Source organism: Amblyomma americanum, chromosome 5, assembly GCF_052857255.1.
Source record: "Amblyomma americanum isolate KBUSLIRL-KWMA chromosome 5, ASM5285725v1, whole genome shotgun sequence".
NCBI classification, from domain to species: domain Eukaryota; kingdom Metazoa; phylum Arthropoda; class Arachnida; order Ixodida; family Ixodidae; genus Amblyomma; species Amblyomma americanum.
Window position 1 is genome coordinate 32,205,901 of NC_135501.1, and position 14,724 is coordinate 32,220,624.

At 50.2% G+C, this 14,724-nt stretch overlaps 1 protein-coding gene across 3 annotated transcripts in view; it reads left to right on the plus strand.

The window, feature by feature from the left end:
- The window catches only part of LOC144132368 (riboflavin transporter 2-like), a 73,228-nt gene that overhangs the window by 45,079 nt on the left and 13,425 nt on the right, over nt 1-14,724 (plus strand). For all 3 annotated transcript variants that reach the window (XM_077664722.1, XM_077664723.1, XM_077664721.1), the window contains one exon: nt 11,436-11,666. In XM_077664722.1, the coding sequence (XP_077520848.1) occupies nt 11,436-11,666 (231 nt within the window). The remainder of the gene's footprint in view (nt 1-11,435; nt 11,667-14,724) is intronic.

Sequence of the window (14,724 nt, forward strand, 5' to 3'; positions counted from 1 at the left end):
TTCATAACTTTTCCAAAACTGCGCTAATAAAATAAAGGAAAATGAACATACCTGCCACGATAAGACATCGTCAGTTTAAGCATGCAGTGATAAAAATCAGTCGCATTGATGTGAAAAAATAGATCTGAGATAGGCTAAACAAGAAATAATTGAAACATAAGTGACCAGCGCAAAAAAGATACCGGCAAACGAGCGCCAAATGCAGGACAGGCGTTGACTACCAAAGGTTTATTGTCAAGGAAGCCAGGACAGCATTACCCTTGCATACGTCATTTTGTGTTTCCACGCAGCGTAAATATTTTTTCGCCCAACTATTATATTCACCCCTTCAGAAAGATAAAATGTTAGTGATCGAGCTCAGCATACCAGAGGTTGATTTTTTGCAAGGATGTGCAAAATTGCGAACAGTGTGATAAATGATGAAAATTGCTACATCGAAATGCCGCGACTTAGTAAATGCCGCGCCATCGAAATGCCGCGACATTGCACCTGGAAGATTAAGGAAATGATTCCTGTGTGGAATGTGCATTTAACGCCTTAAAGTTTTTGCACGCACTACAAAAATTTGCGACTCTATTCCTCGCCCTACTCAAGCTTTGCAGGTGCTTGACCCTATGTGACCGTACAAAATGAGACATAAATATTTACCTGCTCAGCAGCCAGTTCAGTCATTACGCGGCGATAGACGGGAGTAGCCGCTGTATTCCTTCATTTTATGTACCTATTTTCACATCCTGCAGCCTCATGTCGAGCTATTGCATGAGAGGGTAAGAATTGCAGAAAGAAATCATAACGGCCAGCGGCATACAAGCATGAGATAATACGAATGCACAAGGAAACCGAGTAAAAAACTGGCTAACTTAGAAAACTATCCAGGTAAACTATCTACGTGAGCCGGTGGCTGCTTGGCGCAGCGCTTGTTGCACCCTCGCTATAGCGCGGTCCTCCCAGCACGCACCTAGTCCGAGACGGCCCTTCCGGAGGTTCAAGTTTCGCCCTCTACATGTAGTCGCCAACGCTGATCTCGCTCCAGCGAGGTCTTCGTCGCCCTCCGTTCCGCTCTTCGTTAAACTTGCCAATCGGCTGGGTCTTGTCGACGGCGAGCCTCGCGAGCATGACGCCGCTCGTCCTCCTCATCATCCATAGTGTTACAGCTCGGGTAGCGTGACCAGTTGTTTTTTTTTATGCAGGGAGGCGTTTGGCCGGAGAAGGAATGAGGAAGAATGGAAGCTGAAAGTTGGGAACGATGGACACACGGGTGAACTGGCACTTTGAAGAAACTGATTTACATAATTTGAAAAGGAGAGAAAACAGTCACAAATTAAATGTTCATAGCGTCGAGCGACCTAATGAGCCTTGTTGTGAGGGCCCAGAGCAATCGTTCTCACTCAGGCCGCATGTTAAATACAAGTAGGCTCCGCCCTATCACCACACGAGGCACTGATCGGAAGAGTGACACGGCACATATCACGCGGAGCACCGCGAAATCGGCGAGGAGGATTCGGAGGTTAGCTGCCACTTCGCCCCAAGCTGCACGTTTCCATCCAAACACAAATGCGGCGCCGTGGCTACAACCTCGGCGGGCTCTTTCCGGACGAGACGTTCTCGCCAGACACGGTTAAATAAAGAAATGCGCCGTCCCCCCCTCCCCTCCGTCGTCTTGTCCTTCGTCGGTCGCGCCTCGCGGCGAACCAGACAAAGGGAAGGTCATCTCCTCCCCTCTAGAGGAGCGTGGGAAAGATTCCGCAGGTAGGATCCCAGCACATCTTTTTTTTCGTGAGGTCAAATGACCAGTCGAAAATGCCGCTACCACATGGTCATCCCAGTCGATGGAATCTTCGCTTTAATCCTCATCGGCAGGTGTGTATCCTGTTCATAACAATAGCAATGCGCCAGGGCAGCTGCTGCACCATCCGCGCGTGCTGGTTTTTCGGTTTGTTGATTTGTTGACCGGCCGCCCAAAGAGGGAATCTTAACTGAGCTCCCTCTTACCGGCAGCTCGCTTCGATGTTGCAGCCGCTAGGGGTGAGAGAGAAACACAGAACTCATTAAAGCGACTCATAAGGCCGATGGCCTTCGTGGCTGCTACAGAGGTGGAGCTTCGGGCGGTATCCATGTGCGCGCAGGTGATTCGGATCTTGGCTCAGCGGTTAGGGCGTTGGCTACTTATCCGGAGTTCCTGGGTTCGAACCCGACGGCAGCGAATTCGTTTTGATGGCAGTAAAATGCGAAGGCGCCTGTGTGCTGTGCGATGTCATGGCACGTAAAATATCCCCACGTGGTTGAAATTATCCCAGAGCCCTCCACTATGGCACCTGTCTCTTCCTTTCTTATTTTTTTCCTCATTTATTCCTTCCTTTACGGCGCGGTTCAGGTGTCCACTGATATGTGAGACAGATACTGCGCCATCCCACCCCCCCCCCCCCCCGCTAAAAAAAAAAATTCATTTCCCTTCCTGCAACCTTTCATTTTCACCCTTCTTGTATTCTTTCTCCCTGGGGCGCCCTTCTTGTTGCTCTCTCATTTCTCTCCTGGGCAGCATAATGCTATCTCAAAACTTTTTTGTCCCTTCATTTCTTCCCCTACTTTTTACTTTCTTCCCCGACGCCGCCCCTCCATTCCTTATATCTCGCTCCTGTCCGCTATTTTGGGTGACCTTGGATGGCCTTCATCCATGCGATGGCACAAGGTGCACCGTATATCCGCTCTCGCCATAAAACATGATAGCTACAAATCCCAAATTTGGATTCAAATTCCCAAATTTGTTTCGTTCAAACGAGAGACTTACCTTGCACGACCTTCAATCGCGCCAGCTTCGTCTGGCCCTGATAACTGCCGCCAAGAGCCTTCAAGCCCCAGACGCCACAAACTTGCGTATCCACTCCCTAAACAACACCTGCACGATGAGTACCCCGCATCAAGACGACGTGCTACGCCTGGTCGCCATCAAAGAAATCTCCATTCGAACCCAAGCCTATGCCGTCACCGCCTAAGTCCTCCCTCCCCCCCAATGGTGCAGTAAGAGGAGTAATCACTAACGCCGACTGGCAAGACACCCCAGCGCAGATTCTGGAAGACCTCATGACGGGCAACCCTGGCGTCCGCATCATTGATGCACGCCGTATGGGACAGACCCCTTCAATCCTCATCACCTTCCGGGCGGGTCCGGTGCTCCGAACGATCTCCTACGGAGGTGGACTCCACAGCTGCACTTTATATAGAGGACACCTGGACGCTTGCACCAACTGTAGAAAACCAGGGCATCGCGCGGATGTATGTACCCTTCAGCGTACGCATAACTGTTCAAGATGGGGTATGCCGCACCCCTGAGAGCGCACCGCGACATGCACCCCAGCCTGCATACTCGGTAGAGGCGCCCACATGACGGGTACTAAAGGCTGCAAAGCGAGGGGACGCCGCTCACCGCCCGCTTCACGGCAACAGCACATCTCCCGCACACCGGAGCGAGACACCGACCGCGCCAGCGTTCGTCGCTCCAGCAAGTCTCGCTCATCGTCTCGTCGCCGCCATGACCAACCGCCTCCACAACTTTCCTGGGCGGACAGAGTAGCAGGCAAAATACTTAAAGCTACCAGCAAGCCCTCCACCCCCCGCCCGCACAGGTGAACCCCCGTGACCGAGTTCTCCAGGCCCTGCGAGAGGAGGTGAGTCGTCTTAGCTCTCTCATCAAGCCCCTCCACCCCTCTACCGCTTCCGCCAATCCTCCCTCGCACGCAACCCACGCTGCTACCTCAAACACCCACTGAAAACAAGAAACAATCGGACTCCCAAACCCCCACCTCACCCCCACCCAAGAAAAAACGCTCAACAGAGCAACCACCCGTCACCCAGACCGGCCTTCAATTCCTTGAGGCCCGCATGGACGCTAATCTCGCCGAAATGGACGCGTGTCTAGGGGCAAAATTCAGTCACCTCATCGACCACTTGTCCCAACGCTTCGAGCTAAACATTGAAGCGGCATTCACGCGCATGGAGCCCACCCTTAATATGAGCCCTGCACGTTACGACACCCGCCTCCAAACTCCCCCCCCCCCCCCCCCCATCAATACCGCCTACCTAACTTACCCTCACCCCACCCAAGCTACAGTATGGCGGGGCGACCACCTAATTCCTTATCAATTCTGCAATGGAACTGCCGCCGCTTCCGGAGCAAGCTCGCACCCCTTCAACTCCTCCTCCCAACACTTCCCACGCTCCACATCCTCCTCCTTCAGGACACACATGCCCCTGCCACATTTCCCAGCAACACATCCGCTCACTCGGACGCAACGAATACACCCAGGGCCTCCACACTCATACATCGCTCCATTGCACACCAAACGCATCAGAGCATCTCCGAGACGCCCTGCGTGATCACAGAAATCATACCATATGCACACTCCACATCTATTTGTATTGCAAATATATACCACCCACCGTCTCATCCGATGACTTCATTGGAAACGCTACTGCGCGATCTCCATTGTATTGCAGGCAAGCATCCATTGATTATCGGAGGGGCCCTCAACAGTCAGCATACTGCCTGGGGCTACCGAACCATCACGGGATGAGGAAGGCGACTCTGGTCCTTGTTACAAGAGCTCTGCCTCACAATACGCAACAACTTTAACTCTCCCACGAGAATTGGCAACAGTGTCAGCGCGGACACCAGCCCTGACTTGACACTGAGCCGCAACCTTGCGGGCATTACGTGGAACACATCACACATTAGGGAGCGTTCATTACAACCTCTCCGTTACAGTACCGTACAAAGAACGATCCTTCACCTAAAACACAAACTCATCAACTGGGACGCGGTCCGCGCCGCACGGGCGGCGCTTTCTGACGCTCCCATTACAGATATCGACCAGTGGGTGGCATCACTCATGAACGATGTCTCCGCACACACTCGAACCCGTGACACCACACCAGATACGCCCACCCTCGACACTCGCCTTGCCCACCTATGGAAGGCCCACCATAGCATCCTAGAGCGCTGGAAAGAGCAAAAGCTCAATCGGACCCTTAAAAAGCAGCTAGCCGCACTGCAAACACAAATTACTGAGCACTCTGAGGAGCTCTGCCGATCCAACTTGGGACAGATTTGCTACAGTATGGCTGGCAATATGTCCTCCAAACGCAGTTGGGAACTCCTCTGTCATTTAATTGACATCACGCAATCCAAAACAGCCACGCAACACCACATCACACGCCTTATACACACGACCGACCTTTCTCCCGACTCACTCATCGACATACTTAGGAACACACATACAACTCCCGGTCCCTCAAACCCCCTGCCCCCTATTTAGGTACCCCGAATGCCAATCTCGATGCGGAGATTACAGAAGCAGAAGTCAGAGCGGCCCTCCTGACTCTTCGCTCTAACCCCATTCCAGGAGTTGAACGTATCTCCAATAGCATGCTCCGCAACTTGGACGATCAGTCGATTGCCCAGCTCACGGGGTATTTCAATACATGCTGGCCGGAGGGCAAACTTCCGCAATCCTGGCGTCACGCCAAAATCTTATTCATACCCAACCCCCACAAGCCCCTTGGACCTGCAAATCTTCGTCCCATCTCATTGACATCATGCCTGGGCAAGCTTTTGGATCATGTCGCACTCGCCCGACAAACCCAACACTTGACGGAGCATGACCTCTACCCGCACAGCATGGTGGGCTTCCGTCTCCACCTGTCGGCACAGAACACCGTGCTCCAGCTCACACGGGATATTTTCGACCTACTCATACCGGGCCACACAAAAGCTGTTCTCGCATTGGATCTCTCCAAAGCCTTTGATCGCCTAGACTATCGAGCGATCATGGCGGCGCTCTCCTCCTTGAACATAGGCTAACGTATGTACACCTATATTCAAGCATTCATTCACATCCCAGCCACATCCTACACACCTTCGGTATCAGGATACCAGCCACAGACCCCACAGAGCTCCAGGTCCTTCACCACATTCAGCGCGAACTACTCTCCCCAAAAACATGCACCTCCACCTACCACGAACCCCGCTGCAGAGCTCGCGCACGGGTGCTCCACAAACACTATGGCATGGAACCGGGTGTCGTGTGGGTGGGTGCCGCATGCACAGGCGAGGAAGCGGTTGTAGCCATCAGGAACCCCTCCCTACAATCAATTGCCACCCTTCACATAACACCTACTGCCACTTCGGAGGAGGCTTAAGAGGCCGCTATTGCCCTAGCCATCACGCGCATGGAGGCCCGGTATATACTATCGGACTCTAATACTGCCATACTAAACTTCGCCTGCGGGAGAGTTCAAGTCCCTGCATTTCGCATAATGCCCGCCAAATGGAGCTCATATGGGAGCCTGCCCACTCCTGGAATCCCGGAAACGAGGCTGCCAACGCATTAGCCCGAGGTTCTCTCAACCTTGCACCGGCGGTCTCCGATCTGGAGTTCTCACGGGAACGCAAGTATTCATTCAGTGATCTTACGCAGGCCTTCAAAGCCGAGCGTCGGCTGTACCCCCTCCCCATCCCTCCCTCTACAATGATCACTAGACACTTTGGAGGCGGTTCCAAACACGCAACTTACCCTCCCCTTATACGCTCGCGCTCTCACGAACTCCACACAAACCCCTCCTGTACCCTCTGCCACCACCCCAAAGCCACTCTCGATCATATCCTTTTCCTCTGCCAGGCGGATCCTCCCCCGCGGGGCCTGGAGCACCTTATCAGTTGGGAGGCTTGGGAGACCCTACTGCGCTCTGAGGACCCGACCAAGCAAGCCATCGCCACAGGCCGGCCTGCCAGCGTCATGAGCCTCCGGGACATGAACGTTTGATGCAGCGGGGCCGTGCGGGGGCCCTAGGACCTGCGCGTCCTAAACTCTTCTGTGTCTAATGAAGTTTCCACCACCACCACCACCACCACCAAATTTGGAATATTATTTAAAATGAAGAGACGGAACAGGCCGAGAAAGGGAATTCCAGATTTCTATAGGGCGCAAAAAATTATTTGAACAAGGCTTACAGGGATTGAAAGGTGAATTATTTGATTTGTGATAGCTTCTTAATGATCACGGTTTATAACATTTAAATAGTGATCAAATGACTCAAATCGCATTGAGTTAGTAAACACCGTTGGCGCGTCCGCCTGCGTGAAATCTAGAAAGAGATGGCTTGTGCGCAATTCTAAACTTACTAGAAAGACATACTAAAATTCTCTGAACATCCTGCCTTTAGTTCATATATTATAGTCACGCTGCACCTCGACTTTCATGAAAGATGTAGAAAATGTTCATGCAGGACGAATACGAAAACCTCTCGCAGAAAACAGGCGAATGAAAGCAGTATTACTGCAATCGCATTATGTTTGCGAAATAGGCGTGCTTACGAAAAAGCGCAAAGATTTTCACAACACGGTGCACGCAAGGGCGATTTGCGAATTAAAGCTAATCGCAATGCGTGCTGCACTGCGCACTGGCATCCGTATGCGACAATGGCGGCATAAGACATGCCTCACCTTCAGAGGAACCGAGTTAAGAGAAGAGCAAGCTTGACAGCAGCGCTCTTTTTTTTGGCGATGTAACCCTAGACAGCCATCGTAGTGTAGCCATGTTTCCCATAGGTTCGGAGAACTTTCCGCCGCTTGTGTCATTGTAGTACAGCAGCAGTGAAATAAAGTAGAATCGGGTCTCTTGCGTGGGCAGCCCGCTTTGACTGCCTGTGCTCTGGGTACTCTATAAAGCTTTTCATACTAATGTTATTTACAAACGGGATTAGTATAGCAATTACGCACTTTTGTCCCTTCGACATTTACACGCTCAGATTCATGCGCAGTTCTAACAAAAAAAAAGACTAACGTAAGACGCCACACCTACAAGAGAATTCCTTGACATTCAAATCGTAGTCCAGGCACTTCGATATATAATTTTGTGCCAGGATGTACTTTTCGCGGTTGACGTCTGTTTTAGAGTAATGATGCTATGAAAAAAATTTAATATATCATTTCTTCGACAATCCTTTAGCTCTTGCCATTGATGTTTAGCTCTTGCCTGTTAGCGGTCTCATGATCTGTGAGTAGAGGTGCTTCCTTTATGGCAAATGTTATCACGTGAGTTTCAGGCGTAAACCGAAGCTTTTTTTTTCTTCTTGCCTCATCACCCTGCCTTACTGAGCCTTCAGCAGTCGCCTTCGAAGCGTGTACCTTCTCGACGGCACGAATGGAAGCCTCCCTGTGCTTGAATGTGTGCTTCCATCTGGTGTCTGTTATTAGCAACAACGCTGCCTCACTTATGTATATAATTTGTGGCAGCGCCACTTCAAACTGTTTTGCCACTGTGGTGCGGTTCACTGAACCTACATGTCTCTGGAGGTGTAGTGGTCTGTTTTTCTGTCAGCTTCCTTCTAAACTTTTGTTCCGTCAGTTTGGTCACTGTACTTGTGCATATCACAACTTTAAACGCTTGGCTCCTAGAGCAACCGCAACCAGAAGAAATCTCTGAATCTCCGTTTTTTACAAACTGTGAAGATGAATTGCTATCCGGTGTGCATTTCTCGAACCTTAAACCGTTTCCCTGCATGAGCTTCCCTTATTTCAGTACGGCTTTGGGTGCAGACAGACGTACCCCCACCGATACTTCATGCCTGCAAACGGTAGTTGCTTGAACGCTCTAAATATGTTTCCAATATTATCGGGAAAATTTTTTTTCGGCCCTCAAAATTTTTCTATCCTTTAGATCTCTAGTGACATGTGTGCACGTGCCTCATTTTTGTGTGAGGTCTCCGGATTTCAATAATTTCTTCCGACAACTTCGCAGTTCCCTTTACGCGTCCCATTGCGTTTGCAGGTTGATCAATGTGGGTAAATATGGAGGCCTGTGACCATTCTCTGACTGGTTCAAAACAGCGAGATCTTCGCGTAGCGCACGGAAGACACGAAAAATACGCCGAAACCCATGGTGGTTGAAAATAGAGTCATCCACTTTGTCTACGTCATCTTTTTTTTTGCATTAAAGAAAACGAAAATAAGTTATTTTAGGAAAGCAAGTGATGCAGTAACTGCCTCACATATCTCAGTGAACACACTAACCTGCCGTAACAGAAGGGATTAATGACGGAGCGAAAGGAGAAAGTGGTGCCGTAGTGAAGGGCTGTGGAATAATTTCGTTCACCTGGGAATCTAACGTGCATGGACATCGCAAAGCAGACGGGTGCCTTTTTACGTTTCGCCTCCATCGAAACGTGGGCGCCGCGGTCGGGTTCCAATCAGGTAACACCGGATCATTAGCCGAGCGCCCTAACCAGTGAGCCACCGCGGCGGGTTGCTCCTAGGTTAAAATGTGGTTTCTTAGGAAGGGAAAAAGGCTCTAACTGCATCATTTCTGTGTGGACGCCTCACGCGCGCCAGGAGGCAAGGGATGGAGGAGGCAGTGAAACGTGGCAGGGAGAAATAGACGCCCATTTAAGTGCTCAGGAATAATGTACACCACCTGGGGGATCTTAAACGTGCACTGACAGCGCACAATACACGGGGACCTTTGAATGCGATTGCATTTAGGTCGTTGTCCGTCAGAAATAAGCGGGTTCCTTCATAACAGAATTCCCTGACTTGTCGAGAGGTTTGTGGCTTCATCAGCGCCGTGAAATTAGTAAATATGAGGACTACAACAATCGAGTACCTTCGATTGGATCACCTTAAGGAATTATATCAACCCGACCCTCTCGTCCACCTTAGTCCACCCATTTATACCAACTAATAAAATCAAGCGTTGGACGAAAACTCGTCTGGTCGGGGTGAATCAAACGTGACATTGCAGAATAGAAAACAATAAACAAAAGACGTTTCAGACTGAGTAAGGCTCCCCTACACCGACCACAACATAGAAAATAATACACAAAAGATGTTTCAGACTGTGAGCAAGGCTCCGGACTCTATGGAAGCCGAAACGTCTTTTGTGCATTCTTTGCTGTGTTTTGGTCGGCGTCTACAATGTCACGTTTTAATACCAACTAATCTACCCTCCATTTTCTGGGGTGGGCTTACTTCCAAAGTTGGGTTGTCCTCTTGAATGTCTGGAGTAGGGGCAATTTACAACTGCTATTGCGTTTTCACCGTTAAGAATGTTGTTAAAAAGGCCGCAATTATTTTTGCGTTTGGCCTTCATCTCAATACCCTCCGCAGTCGCTCAGTGCTTAGGGCGCTTGGCTAGCAGTAAGTGGTTTTATTACAATAATAATAGAAAGGAAGGAAAAGGTTCTTGCTAGCCCCGGCATCTGCCATGGATACTGAAGCACCTGAGCTGAGGCAGCGGAACTAGAGGATAGCAGGCAGAATGGAGAAATGCAATGAAAGAGGTGAGGGGACAGGAAGAGAGGATATGGGGCGAAGTAATATATACAAACTGTTTACACAATAAGAAATGTGCCCAGGTTGTGCGCGTGATTAGTTCATTTTGGAGGAATTAAAACACAAGCGCACAGCATTGTGTTGGCTACAACTTATGTGGGGCGTCCAGTTATTAATCGTTCAAGGTAGAATTCGCGGTGCGTTCGGTCACTGCGTGTAACTTCCTGACGGATAACAGACGGGACGTCAAGCCCGTGTGTGCGAGGAATGCACAGAGGTTCATCAAGGTTTGCTCACGAGTGCGCGCACTGCCTTACGGCCACAATAGCGTCTTGAAGGAGTCTGGTAATTTTCCCAGTGCCCTAAAGGCCGCAAGAATATCGCGTCGATCATCGGCGAACGCGGCACAGTGAAGGAGCAGGTGTTCTAGTGTTTCCACTGCACCGCATCCGTCACACACATCACTCTCGCGATTCCGTGACGCACCCGTCGTTCCCCGGGCCACACGCAGCCATTGCGCGCGCGGGGGTTCATTACACGTTGCGACCGTGTAAGTGCGCAACAGCCGGTGATACTGTCGATGCGCTCACCTCCTGCGATGCGTGGGTCGGGGTGCTGCTTTCGGAGATGGTCGTGGATGGCCGCACGTACGTCCTCCAGCGCAAGGGGCAGATCGCTGGCAGGTAGTTGGAGTGCAGCGGTCGTGAGGTCGTCAGCTTCTTCGTTGCCGGTGATGTCGCAGTGACCGGGCAACCACTGTGCATGCACGGCACATCCCCTCTGCGCGAGGCGCTCGATGCGCGAGCGAATTTCCCGCACTAGTGGGGTACCGTGGCCGTTAGATTGCAGGCGGCTGAGGGCGGCGCAGGAGTCGCACAGCAGAACACTCCTTGGCGGCGGAGGAACTCCGGATCAGTAGCCGAGCGCCCTAACCACTGAGCCACCGTGGCGGGTTTGCCGTAAAAACAATTTTCATTTTCCAATTTCGACTGCAAAGCGGCTTATTTCTGCCCTCAATGCTTTGTTCAGTTGTCGATTGAGAGTAAGGCAGTAATTCCGTCTGTACTTTCCTCAAAATATCTGTTTTATGAGTGTGCGTTGTCTTTCTCAGTCGTATTCGTGCCTCCCGTACGGGCCCCGGACTCTGCACCTGGCCGTGACGCTGTGCGGAATCGCCTACCCCGCTGCCTGCGCACTGGCCATGTTCGTGGTGCTGCGCCGGATGCCACATCTGTGCGCGCAGACGCTGCTGGGGACGCTGGGCGCCGCCTACATTACGCTCACCGCGGCCACCAGTCCGACGCCACCCCTTGTGGACACAGATGCTGGGGCGTTTCTCGTGGTAAGTGCCTCCTAGTGTACGGTCAGCACAATGGAGCTGTGTGGCAGCGAGTGAATTGCTAGGCTCACTTGATTTTCGGTCGTTATTGAAGCGAAAAGCTTCACTGCGCTAGGAAAGCAGTTGTTCCGTAAGCCAGAGAGTACAAATACTTAGGCGTGATCATTTCATTTCATCTCGGATGGAATGCGACGTAGAACACGTACCTAAAAATCCCGGAACAAACTGTCTTATATCAAACGCGTCTTATCGCATTCCAAGAGCCAAACAAGACAGCTTGCTTACGTCGGCTTTATCAGACCGGCGCTGGAATATGCCAAAATCATATGGCTCCCACGTACCAAAAACCATAATCACACGCGTGAAAGAGTGCAAAGGAAAGCTGTACGCTCTATCTACAACTGATGCAAGCACACGGATTCATCAACCGAACTTCTTCCGCGCGCCGCCCTAGCAACCCTCGAGATCCGAGCAAAGGTCCAGCGCCTAATATTGGGATGCTTAATTATACACAATGCGCTAAAGCTCAACCCTGCCGCTTACGTGAAGCACCAAAGCCCCAGACTGACACGACACAAGCACGCCTTTACGCTGGATTTTTTTTTGTAACAAGAATACTTTTCGCTTCTCTTTCTTTCCCCGAGCTGTGCGGGAATAGAACTCTTTGAACCGTGCTATTACTGCCCAGCCTACAGTAGAAAAATCCATAAATGCCTTAGAAGAGACACTTATATCAGAAAGTTAAGATTTGCATGGTGTGAACCTTTGTGCAGATCCACTTTGACCATAATGTATTATTCAATGAAAGGTTTGCGCCTGTGTTTCATCTATTTTGGTTCTTGTATGTAATTTGGCTTTCAATATACCTGATTTATTTTGCCCACTCTTGTAATAAATTTTTTTTAAAGCGAGAGCTTTGCAGCCTCGTCCAGTGAGGGTAATCGACGCGGTACATTTGACCTTCAATTAAAAGGGTGTGGATGTGTCAGCCACGTAACGTACAACATGACTTGCCGCAGTTGCAGCCGCCTCGCCAGCTAAGTCCACGTTCTAACCACGTGACTCGCCCTCCGCTTGGAAGGGAGACGGCGCTGATCACGCGTTACATACACACTGCAGCCTTCAGTTTTTCCCCATGGATGAAGCGAGTCAGCCGGGGCCGTGTACGCCGCCAGGACGGTCCCGTAGACGATGGGCTCAGTCTGATCATCCGGCTTACGTGGCCAATCATGCCAAGTATTTAGATAGAGGTAAAGGAAGCTAAGCGTGCCAAGCTAGCGACAGAGACCGGCGAAGAACGGAAGCGTCGACTGTCTCAACGGCGCTTGAAGGATGCCAAAAGGCTGCAGCGACGAGCTTAGAGGCAGCCTCTGCTGCATGCTTCTCCCCCGCCACGACTTTGGCTTCGGCGACGGAGGAAGGTTGGCTCTAACCTGTCATAGCAACACAGCATAACGAAGCTTTCACTTTCATAACCGTACATAGCGGAGCTAAGATACAGCCGTTTTTTTTTAACATTTGAACTTCGAAATTTATGGATTAACATTGGCACACCATGTTGTAACGTCTTGTTATTTTTCCTATTTTTTGTTGTTGTAACTTCTTGTTATTTTTATTATGTTTTATTCTTCATTCGTGTCGCCCTTTGATGCGCTTTGTACATATGCTGTTTCGTTCGTATTTACTGACGATTTTTTTTATCGTGAACTCTTGATGTATTCATGTAGTAGCAGCAAGTAGTGACCACTAACTGCCTCACTATATGTTCTAAGTCTGGTGTTTTCAGTTAGGCGGTAATTTTGTTTTTGTTTTGCGTGTCAATGAATGTCAGTATTTTCATTTGAACCTTCTGTGTACTTTAACGTCTGCATTCGTATGCACACCTCACATACCACGTCAGTGTATTCGAGTGAGGCACGCACGAGTGAAGTATACAGTGAGCTTTGTTTTGCTTGACGCATGCTTTAGCCGACGTTTTACTAGCCACAGTCTTCTGGCCCGGTGAAACTACGTTTTTTTAAGCGGGGGCTGCAAATGAGATTCGAGCTGCTCGTTACACCAAAGTATATATAGTTTATGGTTTTGTGGTGCTTAACGTCCCTAAATGACTCCATGAACGACGTCGTACTGGAGCGCTCCGGACAATTTCGACCACCTGGTGTTGTTGAACGTGCACTGACAATGCACGGGCTTTAAGAATTTTGCCTTTATCGAAATGCGACCGCCGATGCCGCGATCGAACCCAGGTCTTTCGGGTCAGCAGCCGAGCAGCATGACCACTGAGCCACCGCGGCGGCTGCTAAGTAAAATATTCTACGTGTTTGAGACAAACGTTATTAATTTTTGTAAGTGGTATACTCCAATAAAACGGTTTAATGTTAAAACATTATACGGCTCGCCAGTCAGAAAACCCGGCGCTGACGGACCGTACGCGAGAAACGAACCGAACCTACCACGTGACCTCATGGCGTCATCAGCAGTGCCTACATCATCAGGAAAGAAAGAAAAATAAAACTTCTTCCGAAGTGGGTTTCGAACACAGGCCGGCGCGAACAGGTCAGCTTCGCTGGCCTCTGCATTCGAGCCCAAACATCAACACATTTTTTGAACGTGGTATTAATTTCTGTGATGCAATGGTCTATGTGTATCAACTATGTACAAACATTGAGGAAAACAGTGGAAAATCGCCACGATGCATAATACGACCCTCCAGGTAACCGAGCACTAGAAAACAAAAACAATGAAGAGCATATCGTTAAGAGCGAGTGCCAGCACCGGTTCGAACTCTGTCTTGGCATAGACTTTGTTCAAATGAACAATCATTCCGCACAACTCCACATGCGCTAAACTGCAAGCCTCTCGCGCTGGGTTTGGATATCATCGACTTCATCAACCTCCATGGGGGCGGCAGGTAGAGATCAGCTTCGCTGACCAGTGCTTTGGGGTATAATACGCCGTGGCCGCAGCTGAACACCGCGCGGGCATGCTTTTCGCGTTCACTGCGCGTAAGCCGCCTTAAGTATTTTTGTATGTTGCGTTCATTTGCTTACACAACATGACA